The sequence below is a fragment of the Bombus huntii genome, chromosome 8 (genome assembly GCF_024542735.1).
Source record: "Bombus huntii isolate Logan2020A chromosome 8, iyBomHunt1.1, whole genome shotgun sequence".
In the NCBI taxonomy this organism is placed as follows: Eukaryota; Metazoa; Arthropoda; class Insecta; order Hymenoptera; family Apidae; genus Bombus; species Bombus huntii.
The window spans coordinates 7,757,400-7,776,135 of record NC_066245.1 but is presented as its reverse complement, the minus strand read 5'-3'; the positions used below and the strand labels follow the sequence as shown (position 1 = coordinate 7,776,135).

At 38.7% G+C, this 18,736-nt stretch overlaps 1 protein-coding gene across 1 annotated transcript in view; it reads left to right on the top strand.

Moving 5' to 3' along the window:
• The first annotated feature begins 5,013 nt into the window (after window positions 1-5,013).
• Window positions 5,014-18,736, top strand: part of LOC126868882 (uncharacterized) — a 35,538-nt gene continuing 21,815 nt past the window's right edge. The window contains exons 1-3 of the mRNA XM_050624830.1: window positions 5,014-5,334; window positions 16,408-16,656; window positions 17,286-18,006. Of these exons, the coding sequence (XP_050480787.1) occupies window positions 16,429-16,656; window positions 17,286-18,006 (949 nt within the window). The 5' untranslated portion in view covers window positions 5,014-5,334; window positions 16,408-16,428. The remainder of the gene's footprint in view (window positions 5,335-16,407; window positions 16,657-17,285; window positions 18,007-18,736) is intronic.

The window sequence follows — 18,736 nt, the reverse complement described above, 5'->3', positions numbered from 1 at the left end:
AGTATTTATTTAAAAAAAACAGAAAATATTCTAAGACTTTTTAGCATAAGTGGATAATCAAAGCAAATTTCAAAATTCTCCCAATATGTGCTAGTAAAAGTTTCCTTTAATTTTATGGACACTTGACGACAGAATTTCCCAAGATAAAATTTTAAGTGGACTTTCTTATAAATTCTCGAATTTTATGCGGCAAGTATTATACCTAGTGGGCCAGTAACAGTGCAGCCACTGTTACTTTCTCGTTGAATCCTTAAGAAGTGTTTACAATTATCTCGAACCTAATCTCTATCTCAAACAACGATCGTGTGTTTACAAACGAAGTGGGGGGCGTGCCAAAAGCTAACTGGCGATCCCGCAAACAGCATTATGATACTACAAACAATGTTTCAACCTGCTGGAGCATTTATGATAGTTGGGTCAGCTGGCTTTGTTTCAAAGCCAAACTCCAAAGCTTACATGACAAAGAGAAGAATTAAATTATCAACGAAACGGATATCGGCTCTTACACTTGCAATCCTAAGTCGTAAGTTTAAGCTGACAACTGTACGCGTAGTTTAATTAATTTTATTCTGACGAATTGCACGGTCGTGCTCACCGCGGAAGAGTTTCATCGCGTTCCACGTACTCGGTGCTCGGAAGACGTTCCAAGAACGTACAATAACAATCTCGAGAAAATTACTCCTTGTTTCAACTTCAGGTACATACTCATAGCTATTGGATACGATCCTTGGCGATCGTGCAATTCTGATAGAACTATACATAAGCAGCGTAGTTGAGAAATAAAATCATCTGCTAGCTGTTCCAATATGATTTCCAACGAGTTCATAAATTGGAAGACATACATACGATTCGGTATTATCGTCCAGTTTCCTTTTCTTCGGTGAACAATTCCAGTCTTGTCTATCATTTATTTGCGGGATAGATTTTAACTTAAAGATCAATACAAAATAATGGAATGGAAAGGGAAGACGATAAATTTATGAAATTAGACTATTGAGTTAGTTTGCATGATCTTCAAGGCAGGAGCAAGCTTTAAACGATATTATATAGTCTTAAGGATATTTTAAAATGATCTTGGAATTTTGTGATTTTGCATGTCTTTTAAATGACCTTATATGATCTTGATTGAAACATTCCAATGATATCGAATAATTTTCGAATAATATTCGAAAGCACAATGACAGTCAGTGGGACGTACTTTTGCTACGGGATCTGCAAAGAGAAATTTAGTTTCTCGTTAGCTGGTTATAACCGGATTAACTCATCGCTTTTCAACTCTTCCAGCGCATCTTAACGCTGCTTTTAATTAGCGTAGAGCGAAGCAATCGTTAAATTCTCTACGAAAATAATAAAGGTCGACAAGGTTTTGATTATTTGGACAAGCCGTATGATAAAGTTAAAGTTAGCCGTATGGTCAAGTTAGGATGACGTGTAACATGCTGCAGGTATCTACGAAGAGGAATATTCAACGAGTCGTGTTGTGACGCCCCAGTAAAATGTCGTGGATAAGTAAAAAATGTTGCACGACAATGCACGCAACACGACACACGGTGTGTGTACCGCTATCTTGAAATAAATTACTTAATTTAAACATCGCGTTAAGGTGGAATTAAATATTTCAAAAGGGAAATTGATCTAATCTCTAAGCAATTAGACGCACTACTAGATATCTCCATCTGTGCGACTGTACGTTGCACTAAACTTGGCACTTTGAACACGGGCACCATCGACCTTTTTAACAGCATCAAATTACAACTGTCAGGGACAGAATTGATCTAGCTAAAAGCGCGCTTTATTAAGCTGTTCATTATCGGAAATTGACGAGTCACGCTAGCAAAATTATAGAAGCACGCTCTTTTCTCTGGTTCGTTAATCTTTTGGTCGAAGTTATTGGTGTCAAAAATCACACATAGTCAGCCGCTTTTAATTCCATTTAACGCATCGCTGAAAATCGTTATTTTTATTTCAACCTCAACCCGATGCACCTCGCTGGAAACACTATAAACACTGTAAACGATTCCAACTATTTCGCTCCGTTTCGATTAACAAATCGAAAAATCATTAAGATTACCGTCGAGCAGGAATTGCTACGCCTTTCCTACAAGTGGAATTGGTTTCGTGAAATCCAATGCCGACGATAGAGAGTTGACAACGAACCTTTGCAAACGACAAGTCTAACTTCAAATTAACTTCATGTTTGGAATTGTGCAAGTGCCCTTGTTCGAAGTTCGAATAAGGTCAGATAATTTCCACCTTCTATAGCGTGAATAACGATTTAATTGGGCAACGTCGATACTAGACAGATTTTAAAAATAGGCGACCGTAGTATGAGATTGCAGGTGTTCCTCGTATTTTAAATCATTTAGTATTCGCGATGAAATCTACTTTCTTGTCGACAACGTCCTTGCTTGTACATCGCAGAGAGAAATAATTGAGGATGCCATACAGGTTACAGGAGATTGACTAGCATCGAAGGAAATAATGCTGAAAGGAATTTGATACGAAACTTTTTTTATCCTATTACCGTCCTATCGCTCCTTCGTTTAAGGTTGAAGTTCATATTACGCGGCTGAAAAATGCTTTCGCAGCACGTAACCAATGATAAACCAAAACATCAGTTTCGAGATGAATTCCTCTGTCAAAAAGTTTGACATTTAGCGGTATTCTTCCTTTATCCTTTTTTCCTTTTTTCTCGAGAATTCTGTGCAGACGAGTTGAAAAGGTTCACGTTTGTAATGAGAACTGATGGGAAACTGGTGGTGGGGAAGTGCGAAGAGTCAGAAACCAACACGACGCTATGACGATGAAAAACCTGAAAAAATAGCTACGTTTAAATTATAAAATTTCCTCAAGATCGTCTCCTATGAACGATTGCAACAGGCAGATGGATATTTAATCAATTCAATGAAAATGAATTGTAAACAACGTACAGTGAATATTTATGTATGTTTCGCGATACGAAAGAAAGAATTTAAATTTCCAATGTCTGCGAAGTTCCGAGTAACCACGTGTATCCGATTGTTGCCTCCAGGCGGTAAAAATACCGATAGAAATATCTCAGTAAATAAACTCTGTTTATGCTGCATCAACGAAATAAACATTTCTTCTTCGTCTTTGGTATTAAATGAGCCACGAGTGCGTTATGCGTACTTTTTACGATGGGAGAGGATTCGAATGTCACACGAATGTCACAATATCCGTGTTAAAGGTATCGTGAAAAATTCGTTGCATTTTAATATTAAACGCTATGGTACACGGAATTTTCTTCCTTTTCTTTTTATTCTGTCTGTCGGAGAATAAACTAAACGTTTCATCTAATTATACGCAATTATACGTAATTATAAGAAGGAAATAAGTACACGAAACAGAAATGTGACAATAATAACCAACGGCATGTACACAAAGTGTACACGGTCGACAACATGTAGAAAGACAAAGAAGAACGCGTTTTTTGTTCGAACCGTTTGATCAGGCTGTAGTCGCGACGTACAAAGAACGTCTGTTCAACTATTTAGTCGTTAAAAGTCCCGCGGGCATCGAGGATTTTCCACCGATAAAATCACGAAACGTGAGAATAATTATATGAAAAATGTACAACAAAAGGACGATTTGATCGCATTATCGAGAAAAAATAGACGATTAACCCTTGCTCCTACGGGATTTCCTGTTTGTCGTGTCGTGTTTTCGTAACATAACGGTATAGCCAGGGTAAAAAAATAACCACGCGTCTAATTTTATCGAAGCATGAAGCGTTCGCCAATAAAAATGCAGCGGGTGTACATACGTTAAAATTTTAACGAGAATTTAGATCCTACTTATTAAGATCGTAACGATCGCTCGATTTCGTTGCTTCCGTTTTTCATGCATAACCGATGCCACGGTAATTTTCTTTGATATATTACAGAAGTCCATCGATCATGCTGGTCAAACTGTATTCCTTTCGAAGCAGAGGAATCGACCTTTGGGTCGCATAAAAATAATCCCTTTATTGCAATACCTACTTTAAAATGCTACTTCCCTTCCTGGTTTCCGTTTCTTTGTAACGTGCTGCGATGTATTTTTAACGAAAGATTCGATTCTCTCGTAGGTCCATGCAGACTGAAAATCAATTAGCTAGGGAAAAGATGAGATAAACAAACAACGATCATGTATTTATTTTCGTACGCAATCATTTCGTAAGAATTCAGAGTGCTTACCAGAGAAATTAAAAACTGTGCCAAGTTACGGTGTAGAAGATTCATAATAGATGATAAATTCATGCAGTACGAAAAAATCTGCTCCCGTAAAGACAAAAGAGCTATTAAACATTCCAAAACTCTTTAGGACAGGCGAAGTTTCATTCCGCTGGTGCCTGGAAACTCTAGCGCGGATAAAGCGATCGTCAACCGAGAAGATGCAAAATGAGGATAAATCAATTAACCTACCATCAACTTTGTTTAAGGTGTGAGTCGTGCTGCTGTAACGCTATCGCATTGCTTAAACAAAACGGAAGGAAATTCGCCGCTAGATAATATAACTTTTCAAGACAAATAATTCATTTGGTATGTTTATAATATACATCCGATTAATATCAATACTGTGGTAATATCGTGAATGTTTTGTGATTTTTCAAGATCTTCGTACGACGTTTTTTCGGGAATGCAAAACTCCAAAAACAAAATAAATTATGCACATGGAATGTTCTTAAACAACGTCTGCCGGATATTCCACTTTATACAAATAATACCAATTATATTCCTTTCCTTCGGTAAGTTAGTTCCTTCCACAAATTTAAATAAAACTCACAAGTTCTCATCTTACGGCATAATCAATAGCCACTTCATCCACGATTTTTCTAAAAGTTCTACCATACTTCCAAACGATTTTAATAAATTAAGATCAATCACGAAAGGATCGATGAGACGTACAATCGTCGTAGAATCGAGTCTAAGGTTGAGCCCACAATCACGGGGCGTATCAGTGAGAGCGTCTCCGTTCTGCGCGTCATGCTATTCGCTGGACTGAGCTGCGGGGCGCGTTCAGTCTGCTCCAAGCCGCGACTGCGATAACCTGCGCTGCGACCGGCTGCCGCGACGAAAACAAACTAACCCCCGGGATACCTTGTCGTCAGAATCGAATAGAAAGTCAAAATTGTATCTTCTATCAACATCGAGTAACTAGATTTGTTTGTCGGGCAACCTTTCGACAAGAATCGAGTACGCCTCCGTTTGCAATCTTTTGCCAATCCGCGAGCTAAAACTATTTTAACATATGATACCAACGGGAGAACGTGATACCTCGCGATCGTACTCCTTGGTGGACATGAACACGTTACCACCGTTTTCGTACACGGAGGTAAGTCGACTTGGAAAGTTTCGTCTTCGAGCTGCTTGTCATAGAGTGCATGCCTCTCGGTGTAATTGATTTTACAACAGAAGAGTCGTTCAAATAATAATCGCCTCGAACTCTTTTCGTGCTCGTTATTTTTTAATTTTTCCGGAATTTTAGTCTCTCGGTGTTCTCTAAAGGAAACTACGTTTGATTCTTTCAATTACGTTTAACTGTTGTAATTGCTACGAACATCAGCTGACCTCATAGAACGTTACTCCGTTTCGCAAGGGCAAAACACAGAATTTGGTTCGAGGTGAAACAGCTTTTCAAATGGCCTAACTACGTTTCACGTCGAATGGATGGCTTAGTGACATAGAACGGAAGATCGATTGTGACAATAGCGACACTTAGTGTTGACTTTTCGCGGGGATGTTATTGACACGAGAACGGAAACGGAAAGGAGTAAATAACTCAAACGAGCTGGTTGAGCAACCTCTAAAGCACAGCGACTCTCACCGACGTGATTAAACCGCTCGTTTTTTTGATGGTCCATGAAAGAATTCGGGGAAGAGCCGTACGCTATAGTTGTTCAATGGAAAAAGCCAAATGCCTGACATATAATTATGCCTCGTGCAGCAGGCCTCTCTTTTAAAGGCGTTTGTAAACAGAGGGAATATGTTTGGGCGTTGACCCTGTTCTTGATGCGCTTAAAGTCTTGTCCTAATTATGTTAATTTCCTTTCATCGCGAATTTTCGCTGCTTAAGTTTCGCTGGTAAAACGGAAAATTTTTTGCAATAAAAGATTCAACGTACAAGTGGGTCAAGAACGTAGATATCTCGTGGCTTTAGGGTGGTCAGAGTGTAGAGCGAGTAAGGACACGGAAGCCAGGCGAGGATTTCATCGCAGTGTAAAGGGAGAAATAGCAGAAAATAATGTTTAAAGAAATTAGTACAGACTAATTCGAGCTTAATTCATCGAACTGCAGCATTAATTCTGCGAAATTCTTCGTTCGCGATAGTGAATTGAAATTACAGGGACATTCGCATTCCTTCTAATTTTACCGCTACAACGATTGATTGGATTTAATTGCTAAGCGTACGCGGGGAATGGAGCGTCAAATAAAATTGTGTTTCTAGAACATATCCCTGTAACGATATCCTCATGAAAGAAATTTCAATGGATTTTTAAGAGTAATCATGCCATATTCATAATTAACATTTATCTGTATACTTACTTCTTTTTGACAATGAAGAGCGGTACTTACAAAATTCGGTCCTATATGCAAAATACATTGCATGCTTCTATTGAGAGAGAATCGCTATATCGTATTAATTTTCCTCTTCTTTTTCACGAAAATTTTTCTCTCACATCGCAATCCTTTGATCGAGCTCTACGCAGATGGTTCAACATGAATTCGTTTTGGAAAGATAACAGAATATTTTTTTCTGCTCGTGGCCTTTATAACATTATGCGTTTCTCGTTCAAAATCCGATCAAGATTCTCTTAATGAATTCCGGCACAAAAATTTCTTCTCTGACTAAATTTTCCAGATAAAATTAAACGTCTGGCCTCGTTCGTTATTTCAAGCGACATCGTTAATAGTGATGTAAAGTTATTTTCATCAATGGTATTAACAAATATTCCTTTACAAAAATATAAACTATATACCGTGTACATCGTGCATATAGTTTAACTCGAGATCAAACAAATCGACCTCTCGAAAAGATTTAATATTTTCATGGATATATCAAGGGAATCAAATTTTTAATCCTATCTCTTCAACATTTTTTACGCTACTTAATAAAAATTCATTAAAATAAATCACGACGAAGAAGACACGGTCAAAGGGATCCAGTCCTTTTCTTCGTTTAATCACAAGCTTTTTAGAGAAAGCCTATTAATATCATTTTTTGTTTTTCATCTCGTCTTGAGAACGAAACGCGAAGCAGAAGACCTTCGCTATTAACATTCTACATCCGTGAATACGTAATACCGTGAAATGTGTGCCCATGCCCCGGCAACAAATTACACTAAAAGATTCTCGCGATTTCCTAAGATTTTCCATAGCAAGCTTTGCAACGTTGCACCGTCTCTTGCTTTCTGAAGCGTATTTCGAAATCACCCTCTCTGTATGCAATCGTTTCTTCAAAGTATTCATCCTCGATTCTTCGGTTCGTGGAATCGCAAACGCGGATCGTGAAACTAATCGACTAATTTCAGAAATACACGGTGTACTTAACTCTCAAAATTCTAGTTCCGCGTATGTTCAATTAATATCGAAACTTACGACCCCTTTATCACTGGAATCGTATTTTTTACTATTTAGCTTCTCTGCAAACGCGCTCGAACTTCGATGTTATCTCGTTCGATCGCATAGATTCTCGACCCGTTGCCAAAAAAAAAAAAAAAAAAAGGTGAGAAAATAGCAATACGAGTTCGGTACGAAGAATATACTTCATATGCGAACACGCTTGACTATTCATTAAGATTCTCGTATAATAAACGTTAATTATCCATTCCACGATCTCAGCATACGATCTGCTGTTTTATGGATGAGCGGTCGTGATGCGGGACACCCGCGTTGCGACGCGAAATTTTTCATTTATATACCGAGAACTTTTCACTCGGTCGTCCGTTTAAAGAAAGCATATGTTCTTATAGCAAGTGGCAGGTGCGTGTATATCTGTGACTAAAGTGGCCGTAAGGTAGACAGCAGGTCTATTCACACGAGCTCATCTAAATCTAAAATGTTAGTCACCAACTCGTTGGTTCGCGCTGGATACGCCTTCCACGATATACCGGCTGACACGTGAAAGACTGATACTACTGTACCGACAACACGATTTTTTGGGACGCTCTATCGCGTCCGACCACGACCAATCGGCTTGATAGAAAATAAGTGCATTACGTTCTATTTTTGTTTGCACAATATCGATCGCGAATCGTCAGTACGCCAAGTCGTATAGAGTCAGTTACGTGTTACATTTACAGGGAGGAAACGTAAACGCGCAATCAGTTCATCAATGCTTTACAAATCTACTCGTTTTCCCAGTTAAATAGCTTAAAATTTAATCCACGCGTAACATTGTACAATGTTTCGTATCACTAATGGAATTGAAACGTTTAATGCTCTCGATTGACAATTTCCCAATTCACATACCACGAACAAGTACGACGTTCCGTATTTTTCCTTTCTTGTGAAATGATAGCGTTTGGAAGTAATAGAGAGACTAAATTGGGTAAAGTATTGCGTCAATATAATCGTGTTCGTGAATTTGAATAATTTGAGTAACCGAATTAATTACCATCGTTAACAGGTATTGGAATATTCCACGTCAAAGAGGAAATGTGCCCCTGAGCGACGTAATCTTGCGTATAAGAGCAAACTTGACTCGCATTCTCCGCGCAATTAGAGGCAGACAAATGATTGTTGCAGATGCATCAGCTTTTATTCAGCATCTCAGAAACTTTGACACACGAGCAAGCAATACAACCTTCAGAAGTGCTCGTGTTCTTACACGCTTTATCGTTTTTATACGACAAGGTGAAACAGTAGGCGAAATATTTTCGCTTTGTTCTTAATCGTGACTGTAGTTCCACCTGGCTCGGGTTCCTTTCTTTGACCGAAAACAAATTCAGAAATGCCGCTCATAGATAAAAACAGAGCTAATTGAAGGCGTAGGTAGCAAGAACTTCTTGCTCGACAAACCCGACGAATCCGATTCAAGCCGCGAGAGCTCTTCAGTATTCACCGTAATTATGCGACCGATTATACACTTTGGTGCAGCATTGCATGATTCTAAATATACTCGGTTTATCGTTCCTTGGTGAAAAGTGAGTCATACATGAAAGCACGGTGTATTATACTTCTCTCTAAATATAAATATTGCCTCTAATATATTCAGTGTCACATCGTGATCGCCATACGCTGAACGCGTTGATATTTTAATGTCATTTTGAATAACCCAGGAGTGGAGATTTCCAATAGGAATAAACTACACATTTCGATTCATTTTGACGCTTACGTTCTTTTTCACTAGGACAGTATCGATTGTTTCAGCGTTTGCCATAACTTTACAGATTCAGAGATACGATACAAAATTTATTTTCCATCACGATATTGGTTCCATTTTAATTACCACAGCCCTTATTATCTCTTCGTCCTATCCCATGTACAACTTATATTATCATAAACAAATCGATTTCTGTTTTTCTTTTTTTCTTTTTTGACACTTACGACTTTTATCATTTCGATGCTTTGCTTATATTTACAAAAAATGGGATAATCTGGTATAGCAAAGCGTGGGATACGTTATCTATCGTATTTTACGAAATTCAATGCTGTATTGTTAATGCGAACAAAGAATCAGCGAATTAACGGTAGTGAATTCATTAACTTCCATTGTAATTTTAATACCAGTTTACTTTCCGGTAGATTGAACGTTGTTTGTCGGTGACTCGCTGGAATCCAGGTTCATCTAGCGGCCGTCGCGAAACCGTATTCCGGTGCGCATCTTCGGATTACTCAAACGCCGAGGAACTCACGATCCTATGTACACCACGTTTGCATTATGCAAACTTCCTGGGATATGATCGAATTTCAGCTCATATAATTACGTTATCCATTCAATTCCGTTCAGACATTATTAAAATAGTTGCGTGTCGATGCATTATCGGAATCCTTATCTGTTGTTATTCGGCACGTTCTTTCTACGAAATACTTTAAATAATCCGTTTAAATCACAATTTTTAACGGAAGATTACATCTTCAACAGCACATTGTTTCCCGCTGTTTCACAAACGGCCACCATTTTCGTAACGTTTAGAATGTCCGCGCCATACAACGCATTAGATTAAACAGCCATCGTTGGAATTATTTGTAAACCTAGGTTAAAAGCGGAAAGTACGCCACGTGGATTAACGCAACTCAGCTCAGGTCATTCGTATAAATTCCCAGCGCTACTCGAGGTTGAATAGCTAATGGCCCGAGTTACATTTGTTGTAGTACTTGACTTTCGACTCGGCAGGACTAATGCGATTCGAACGCAGTTTCTACGCTGTTCCGCCAACTTTTCATTCCAACGGGAACGTCAAAGAACGCGAAATAAAAGAGAGACTAAAGAGAACGGGGATTAAGATTCTCGTTTCGGGAACGGAGATTCCGTCTCGCTCCATTTACTGATTACGTGCAGGAAGATCCGATCCATTGAAATCCTTCATCTATCATACGACAATGTTCGATTTACAGAGATGAAAATCTTAAATAGATAAAGACGTGAATTTCTTTAACGCGTTCACCTGCGAAACGATTCGAATCGGCGTCCAATAATTTTTCAAGCGCTGGCTAGTACTTTAGCTATCCAGCGATACTCAGCTTCCTAGAACGAATAAGAAGAAATAAATGGAGCTTACGTCGTGATAAGCATCTTTCATCTTTTCGACCGGATTAAAATTGCTCGCGTAAAACTAAATGAATGCGTTCCGGTGACTTTTTCTAAATGAAAACCTCCGCCAGCCGGCCAACCGTTTAAAGAGAGAGAGTGGCATTTAGACGTTTAACAGATGAAGCGCTCGAAGTTTCGGTCGATTGCCTGTGGCCTTCGCTCGCGCGTGCAACTTTACCCGATTGTCACTATTCCCCTTTTCCCAGATAAATATCCGACAACACGGATATGCCAGAACGTTATTCTACTCTTTTTCATCCCCTTTTTTCTGCCTTTAACAATGCTGTTCTTCCCTTATCTTCGAAATGCATGAAGTTCGGAAACGATGTTCTGTATGAAAAATACGCTGGTAGGATAAACATTAGACAATGAGAGTCTATCTTTATGGTATTCCTTTTATTTTTCTATTCTATACAAGTTTATCGAAAGCAGCTTATTTCTAGGAAAAAGGACTGTATTAAAATATTATCGATTCCGATTGTTTATTTCATTATTTCACGTCTGAAATCTCGTTTTTACTATACCGAGAACATAATATCTAGCCGATCGATCGTTACATCGCTCGTTAAGACAATTAGCGTTAAAATATTGCTCGATATCATTGGTACTTCTTTTTCTTTTTGTCTGGCCGTTGGAAATTTCGCTGCAAAGAATAGACGTCGATAATTTCAATTACCTCCCATTCTTCGAAAAGAAAATAGTTTCCGAACTCCGCACGAGGACTTCGTTACCATTAATAACGTCGTACTAGCGGGGAAACGCGGCTGATTTCAATATAAATTTTTAATCGTTGCACCAGAACGAGTATTCGATTGAACCTATCTCGCCGAGAATTTAAAATCTCCGCCACGTCGAAGACGTTCATTTCCACCATGCCATTGAAATAAATTTCCTACTAGATAGAAGTAGTCAGCCTTCACACATCCACCTTGTTCGACTTCCATTTCTCAAGCAATTTCCTCGTAGCGGATGACCAGACCGTCCTCAACAGTCGCTAAAGTCCCTAACAGTGTTCTAATATTCCGCCAAGCAACATTTCTGAAATTACGAAGAATATGAAGAGTAAAAGGGTATATTTGCCTTCAAAACCAAATAGGAAGAATTTTAGAACTGGATTTTAAATCCTCGTCCCTGTGAAGAGTGGAAAATATGGCTCGTAATATGCTCTCTCCTCACATTCTTCATTTTCTCAAACTCCAGCGTATTGTAGTTTATATTATTACGTTATCGTATTCGTTGCTCGGGAAAAATCCTCGTCCGAAAGGATTAAATTACCAACTTTTGCGATAATGGAACGCATCGATCTTCCCGCAAATTCGTCGTCTTCTCCAGCTTTGTTTCTAACGAAGATCGAACGATCGTTTCACGCGTTCGTCACGCTGAATTTTTCATTTCCGTTCGTCTGAAACGCACTTATCTTCGCCTTCGTGACGGTCGAAACCAGTTGGAAAAATCCGTCTTCAGAGTAATCCAGTCGCAATAGAAATTGAGCCGAATCGTGGCACCATGCACGCGCAGCCAGAGCTCGCTGAAATTGGCCCCGATTCCGTGCCGTTAAACTCATCGGCCCGTTTCCCTCGTCAGCCTCCCGCCACCGGTGGAGACAAATGGATTTCGGGGAAACGATGGAAGAAATTCCGTGGGATGAGCGTAGGATAGACGAGAAGATGAAGGATGATTGTGCTTCCTCTCGTCGAGTAATTGTAATGGGCATTTCTGGAAAAATTCAAAATATTTTTTTGTACGATAATATATGAAGATTGCAGGAGGAAAAGCCGATAGGTAGAGTCCTGTTGATATATTTTCATCTTAATATCCCTTCATGAGTAAAAAGGGGTGTTCTGATACGACGTAACAAAGCTATAAATTCTTCTAAAGAAATCCAGCGAATTCTCGGCCTGCCGATTTCAACCTAATAAAAAGGCAAAGTAATCAATCGGCGGATTGCATGTCGCCTTCTAAATCCCAAATCACTGCCGAGATATGAGATGTTTTTCAAGATATCGTATTACTTTCGATCCGTTAAAGGGAACTATCGCTAATTAAATTGAAATGGAACGAAAAGTCATTGAAATTTTAAGATTTCCACAGGCTAAGACACGATCGCGCGATTCGATTATCATTGGGCGTGGGACGCGTTGGAAAACTCATTATGATGATATATCGAGATAATCGATGTGGTTCGGTATAATAACGAATTATCGGAACGATTAACAATTGGAATACACTGGTGGCGTTTGGTTAATTCATTTCCGACTAGGGAACGGCTTGCACAAAAATGTAATTGTATCGACCACGAGCGGCATGAATTTCATTCCTGCCCCGGCTGCAATTAACAGGTAACAGTTCACGTCATTCAACCGTAATACTTTCTGTGTACAATATTCCTACATTGTTTCATTTAGTAGTTGAATTATTATTGCCGGCAATATTTCATTCTTTGTATACTTTATTCCTCGGTAGTACTTCAAGCGTCCATTTTACGATTAATATCGCAGAATGTTCTTAATAATCTCAACGTTGAACACGAAAAGCAGCAAAAGTGCATTATTTCCTCTTATCGTGATCATCGTTACCTTTGTAAAACTATTACCTGCGGACACAGTATTTCGTTAACGAAGTAGGACGGTAGAGCGAACGAATGTAAGAATATGGAAAACGTACATGTGTGTATATAGTGATAAAGTAATCGATCGTGTTTAATCGATTAATATATTTCCAAGTCTGGCGTATATCATTTGCAGCGTAACGAAACGACGTTGCCGATGTGATTTCGTATTAACCTCAGCCATTTATCTTCGATCCAAGCTTATTAATTTTACATCGAAAAGTTTGATCAAAATCTAACAGAACTCAAAGTTTCATGTTTTCGTAGAAACATTTCAGTAGAGTTTTCTTTCTATTTACCCCAGGTAAACAGTTTCACCATCGCAAAATGCTAATTGATCGAAGAAGTCGCTTAATTCTATACCTCATTCTTAGTTAACAGGCTCAAAAAATTGCTCGAGAACTTGTTCCGCTCGCAGCAGCCAATAAAACAAACGATGTTCTAACGATTCGGTGAATCCAGTCACGTTCATGTGTTAACGACGATGGTCAGTATGAAACGAAGTGAAAAACACGTTGCTTCAGTCCATACAGAAACGTACTATTTTTCTCCCTTGTTTGTCGCTCCTTGAGAAATTATTGATCAACTCGTAATATTACAGAGTTTGTAAGTTACGAATCGGTGCTTATAGACTTCCTTTGTACAACTTTACAGTTTTACAATTTTACGCCAAATAAGATGATCAACTAACTTGTAATTTGCAAAATTTCGATACTCTTGAAATATTTTGTCAAGGTCAGCATTCTGAATAACTTTTTCCAATACGAAAAATAAGAAAAAGTTCATCGGAATGGTGATCTTGACACCGTATTTCAAGGCTATCGAAATCAGCCAAGAGGTAACTATTCGACACCTGGACCCGAAACGATTATAATATTTTATGTGTAGATACAGTACTTAAATTAAATTTTACAGTTTGAAAGATTACTTCAGATTTTTTTTAAAGAATTTCAAATCACTTAAAAGTAGGTTCAATCCTTCCACTTAAAAATCGGAAAATATTGTAATAACATTTAGGTCTTTTAATTGTCTTCAATCCACAAGCTTTCTATGTATTTCGATTCGCGTTCAAGCAGTTCTACGGTAAATCACGTGCTGTCGAATGGATTGCTGTTCCACATTTCTTTTCTCATATTCGCAATACGATGCCATTTCGATTATATTTAAGAAAAGTTAGACGATTACGCAATGGCCGCACGCAATATTCATTCGATTTACATAAATTATTGCCGTTTCCCCTTCGAAAAAAAGCGTCGAGAACATTAATTACCAATGACCACGTATCCTCTGTCGAGCTTAATGCTAGCAGCGGCGGATTATTAAATATCCGATGACTGGCACGGAATGCAATTTTCTCGGATAAAAAGCTTCGCTCTCGGGTGTATCGCTTTATTACGACTTCGTAAGATCTGTCGAAGTGAACAAGTATACCAATCTGAAGAAGCAAAACGAATAAAAAGCGCTTTATGTTTATATCTTTGTAACTTTGAGTAGATTTAGTCTCAAGAAATACATTTATAGGATCCGACGTGTTTATGAGTCCACGAAGAACTTTTAAAATATATTATTTTCGATAGTTAGAATACGTAATTATAATTCACATAATATTATAGGGACCAGGAATTTATTAATTAAGGGGTCGAAAAGATAAACAAGGGAAGATTTTCAATAGAAACGAAAATCGTTTTTTTTATTAATTTTGATATTTATCGATTGAAAGAGCTTTTAGCGTTTGCCACCTTTAAAAAATGCATCGAAATAGTTCAATTTATCTGATCAGATTTAACCACCAATGTTGTCAAAATAATTAATTCACGATCTTTTATGGAAATTTTATGGATTTACAATGATACGCTTTGTATAGGGTAGACGCTGTTCTAGCGTTTCATCGTATACATCAAATTTACATACTTTTCTACAGGAAGATTATTTTTTTATTTTCCCACCGTCTGTTTCATTTATCGTTTCAATATCTCGATTCTCGATTGTGTTAAATTTCCAATTACAAACCGTACATTATCGTATCATTGACTACGTTTGGTAAAACGGAAGTGATTCAACGAACTCAATAACGTGAAAATTCAATTACAGTTCGTTTGATGGTTGAAGGATAGCTTTTATTAGATAAAGGACCTATTTCCTCCTGTTGATCGGTCACGTTTATGATTAATCGTTCGAATGGATCACTGCTCGCTTACCTATTGCTCGCGCTATTTCATGGAAATATTCGTCGCGATCACGAGCCAGCGAATCGAAACCGATGAGCGATGCAACGCGACGCGTACGTATCTGGGTCATCTTTATAAAAGCCGGTTTATTACGTACCTGGCGTGTTCTGTAGCTTGCGGGAAATTGATTCCATACTGTTGATTATCTTTTCCAGGCTAAGCGTATACCGAGGATCGTACGTTTCGTGTTCGTGGACACTTCGCATGCTGACCGAGTAAAAATATTCGATAAAAGAAGTAAAGTACGTTGATTAGCTTTCCGTTTCTCGACATTTCGTCAAATGGTCTCGTTTACCAGTACATTATGGGTCTTTACTATGCCTATCAGTCGAAAAAGACACGAAGTTCTCTGTTTACATGAAACTTCTTCGTAAAGTTTAATCGAAAAATTTAATAAAGCGAACGTGACTTGGCGAATAAGCAATACAGAAAATATTTATTAAGATCGATCTGAAGAAGTAAAAGAAATATATTTGACTCGATATGCGTTACAGCGTGCTATGTAAACCGTCGTTTCTCCTAAGTTTCAATTTCGCACGTCAATATCATCTATTAAATTTTGTCACATCGTCAATTATCGATCGCATTAAAGTTGAAAAAGTTTGTTGAAAAATATTCGGAGAAATTGTAAACGAAGAAATTATAACGACTCTTTTCTGCGAACTTTTTAATTCCAACACAGATAATTCCTGCAAATCTGGAATAATGAAATTATAATCAGTCGCTGGAAAAACAATCAGTAAAAATTGAATCAGTAGAAACTACTTTAATTAAATGTCATCGAATTAAAAAGATTTTTTTACCTTCGTTTTTCAGGGATGAGAAAATGCCTCTGTGATGTTGCATCGAAGCACATCATCGCGACGCTCTAGAGCATCGCGCAATATGACGAATTTTGGTCATACGTCGCCGATCGCCGGACCAAGAGGACGACGCGCTAGCGTGGCAACCGATAAACCTGTCGATTTGCCACCGACGAGTCTACGAGGAACTATGGAACGTCAACGCTCTCCACGGGGCAGTATCGTGCCCGATATTGCTTTATCAATGGGAAACGACATCGAGGTTGTTCATAATTGACAATTCTATCTATTTAGATTTATCCCCTCGCATCCTGTGAATTTGCGTGAACAATTAGACTCGTACGAGTCGTACGAGCGTGCTAATGATAAGACAAGCTGATGTATCGCACAATACGGAAGCTTCAAACACGAAGTGATCTGTAAATATTTCACGTACCTCGCATAGGTGAATTGGAGACGAGAAAGTAGAAAATCTAAATCGATACCGGCACACGACGAGTAACGCGTATCGACACTTAAATGTGACGGAGCATGGCTTCGAAACTATAGAGAAATCCGCAAAACTTGTTGTGGAAAAAATTTATTCTTAGCGAGCTCGACGTGTGCCAATACTCGAACCATCTTTGGAAATAATTGTCAAACGACCTATCTTGTTCTACGTCATACTTGTCCCCCGCCTTGCAATGATTAATTGGTTAAAAACGTGGTTGAGGTGAACGAAATTGAGGTGAAAAATAGAACATGGTTATATCGTAGTGTGTGTTCCACTCGAATCTCCTAGAACTTCTTGGCATCAGCGAAATTCCCCCATAGAGATTCGCCACGCTGATTATATTCTTACGATTTCCTTTTGCTTTCATCAATTTCGAGGATATACCCTTGACCTTTCAGCCCATCCACCACAAGCCTCTGCTGGAGCGGGATCAATATGGCGACACGCGGAACATGTTCACTCAGAAGATCAGTCGCAGCCCGCGAAATTCCCTGGTTCCGGACGATTATTACAGAAGTTCCCGTAACGGAGTTCGAAGTCCTCGGAACAGTTTGGTTCCAGATACCAACTTGGCACCTGACATGTTATACAGTTCGCGACATTCTTTGGTTCCGGAAGCTCCTTTGAGTCCCAGAAATTCCTTGGTACCGGACGTTACTCACAATAGAAGCCCGAGGAACAGTCTGATTCCTCTGAACGCTTCAAGGACGTCCCTGATGTCTGAAAATGGAAATCCTCCTTCTCGCAGTCCTCGACACTCTTTGATACCCAATTCTTCGAGAAGCCCCCGTGGAAGCATGACCAACATGGAACTGGTCGATCGTAGCCCGCAGAGAAGCCCGCGAGGTTCCATAGCCTCGGAGTGCTTGAATCAGAGTCCAAGAAACTCGATCATTCCATATGAGGTGAACAGATCCTCGCGAGGGAGCATTGGCATGAACGACGCGCCTAGAGGATCGATCGGTGCTAATGAGGAAGAGACGAGAAGCACACGGCGAGGTATCGATTCTGACACGATCGACAGAACTCCGAGGGGTAGCCTCAGTGGTTTGCAGGACAGAAGAGCCGCAAAGGCGGGCATGGTGGCGCACGATCCGAGAAGGGCCTCTGCCGATCAAGGTAAGAGTTTGTTTGTTCTAAGAGAATGCTAGAATGCTAATGCTAAAAGAGAATGCTGATCCGATTGGCGATGGGATACCGAAAATCGGACACGAAATTTTCTCTGTCTCTCTTAAAATAGGAAGTGAAAACTAATTATTTATAACTAGGTTTCTCTATCCAATGATAATTTCTACGTAATTTTGAAGTTGATAGTGTTAGATCAGTGACGGAAGTCTTCGTATAGTTTATAGTAAAACTATTTTTATTGAAATAAAATTTTATCACGAAGTTAGTATATTTTATGTCAAGACTAATTGAGAGTTACTTTAGAGGTACAATAAAACAAGCTTCTCACAAAATAACGATATGTACGGTTTGAAATAATAAGCCTATAGAAATTGTATTTTCTCTCTTCTTGTCTCAGGTTGAATATTTTTGCGAAGAAACACAGTTTCCTACAAAATAGCTATTATCGCGTATGTTGATAAAGATATAATTTATTTCAACGGATATAGAGCTTCTATAGAATGTGCAAAAACTTCCGCGAATAAATGTGAACAAACAAAGTCCAATAAAATTTAATAGCATATAAAAGCGACGAGATTTTGTAATCTTCTAAATGTTCAACCATAATATCGTTAGCATCGCAGCTGCGTTTTTAATGTACGCGAATACGGCCATACTAAAGCTATACGGCATGTGCTTTGCTTGTATTTACGAACAAGAACAAGTGTTATAGGATTCAGTT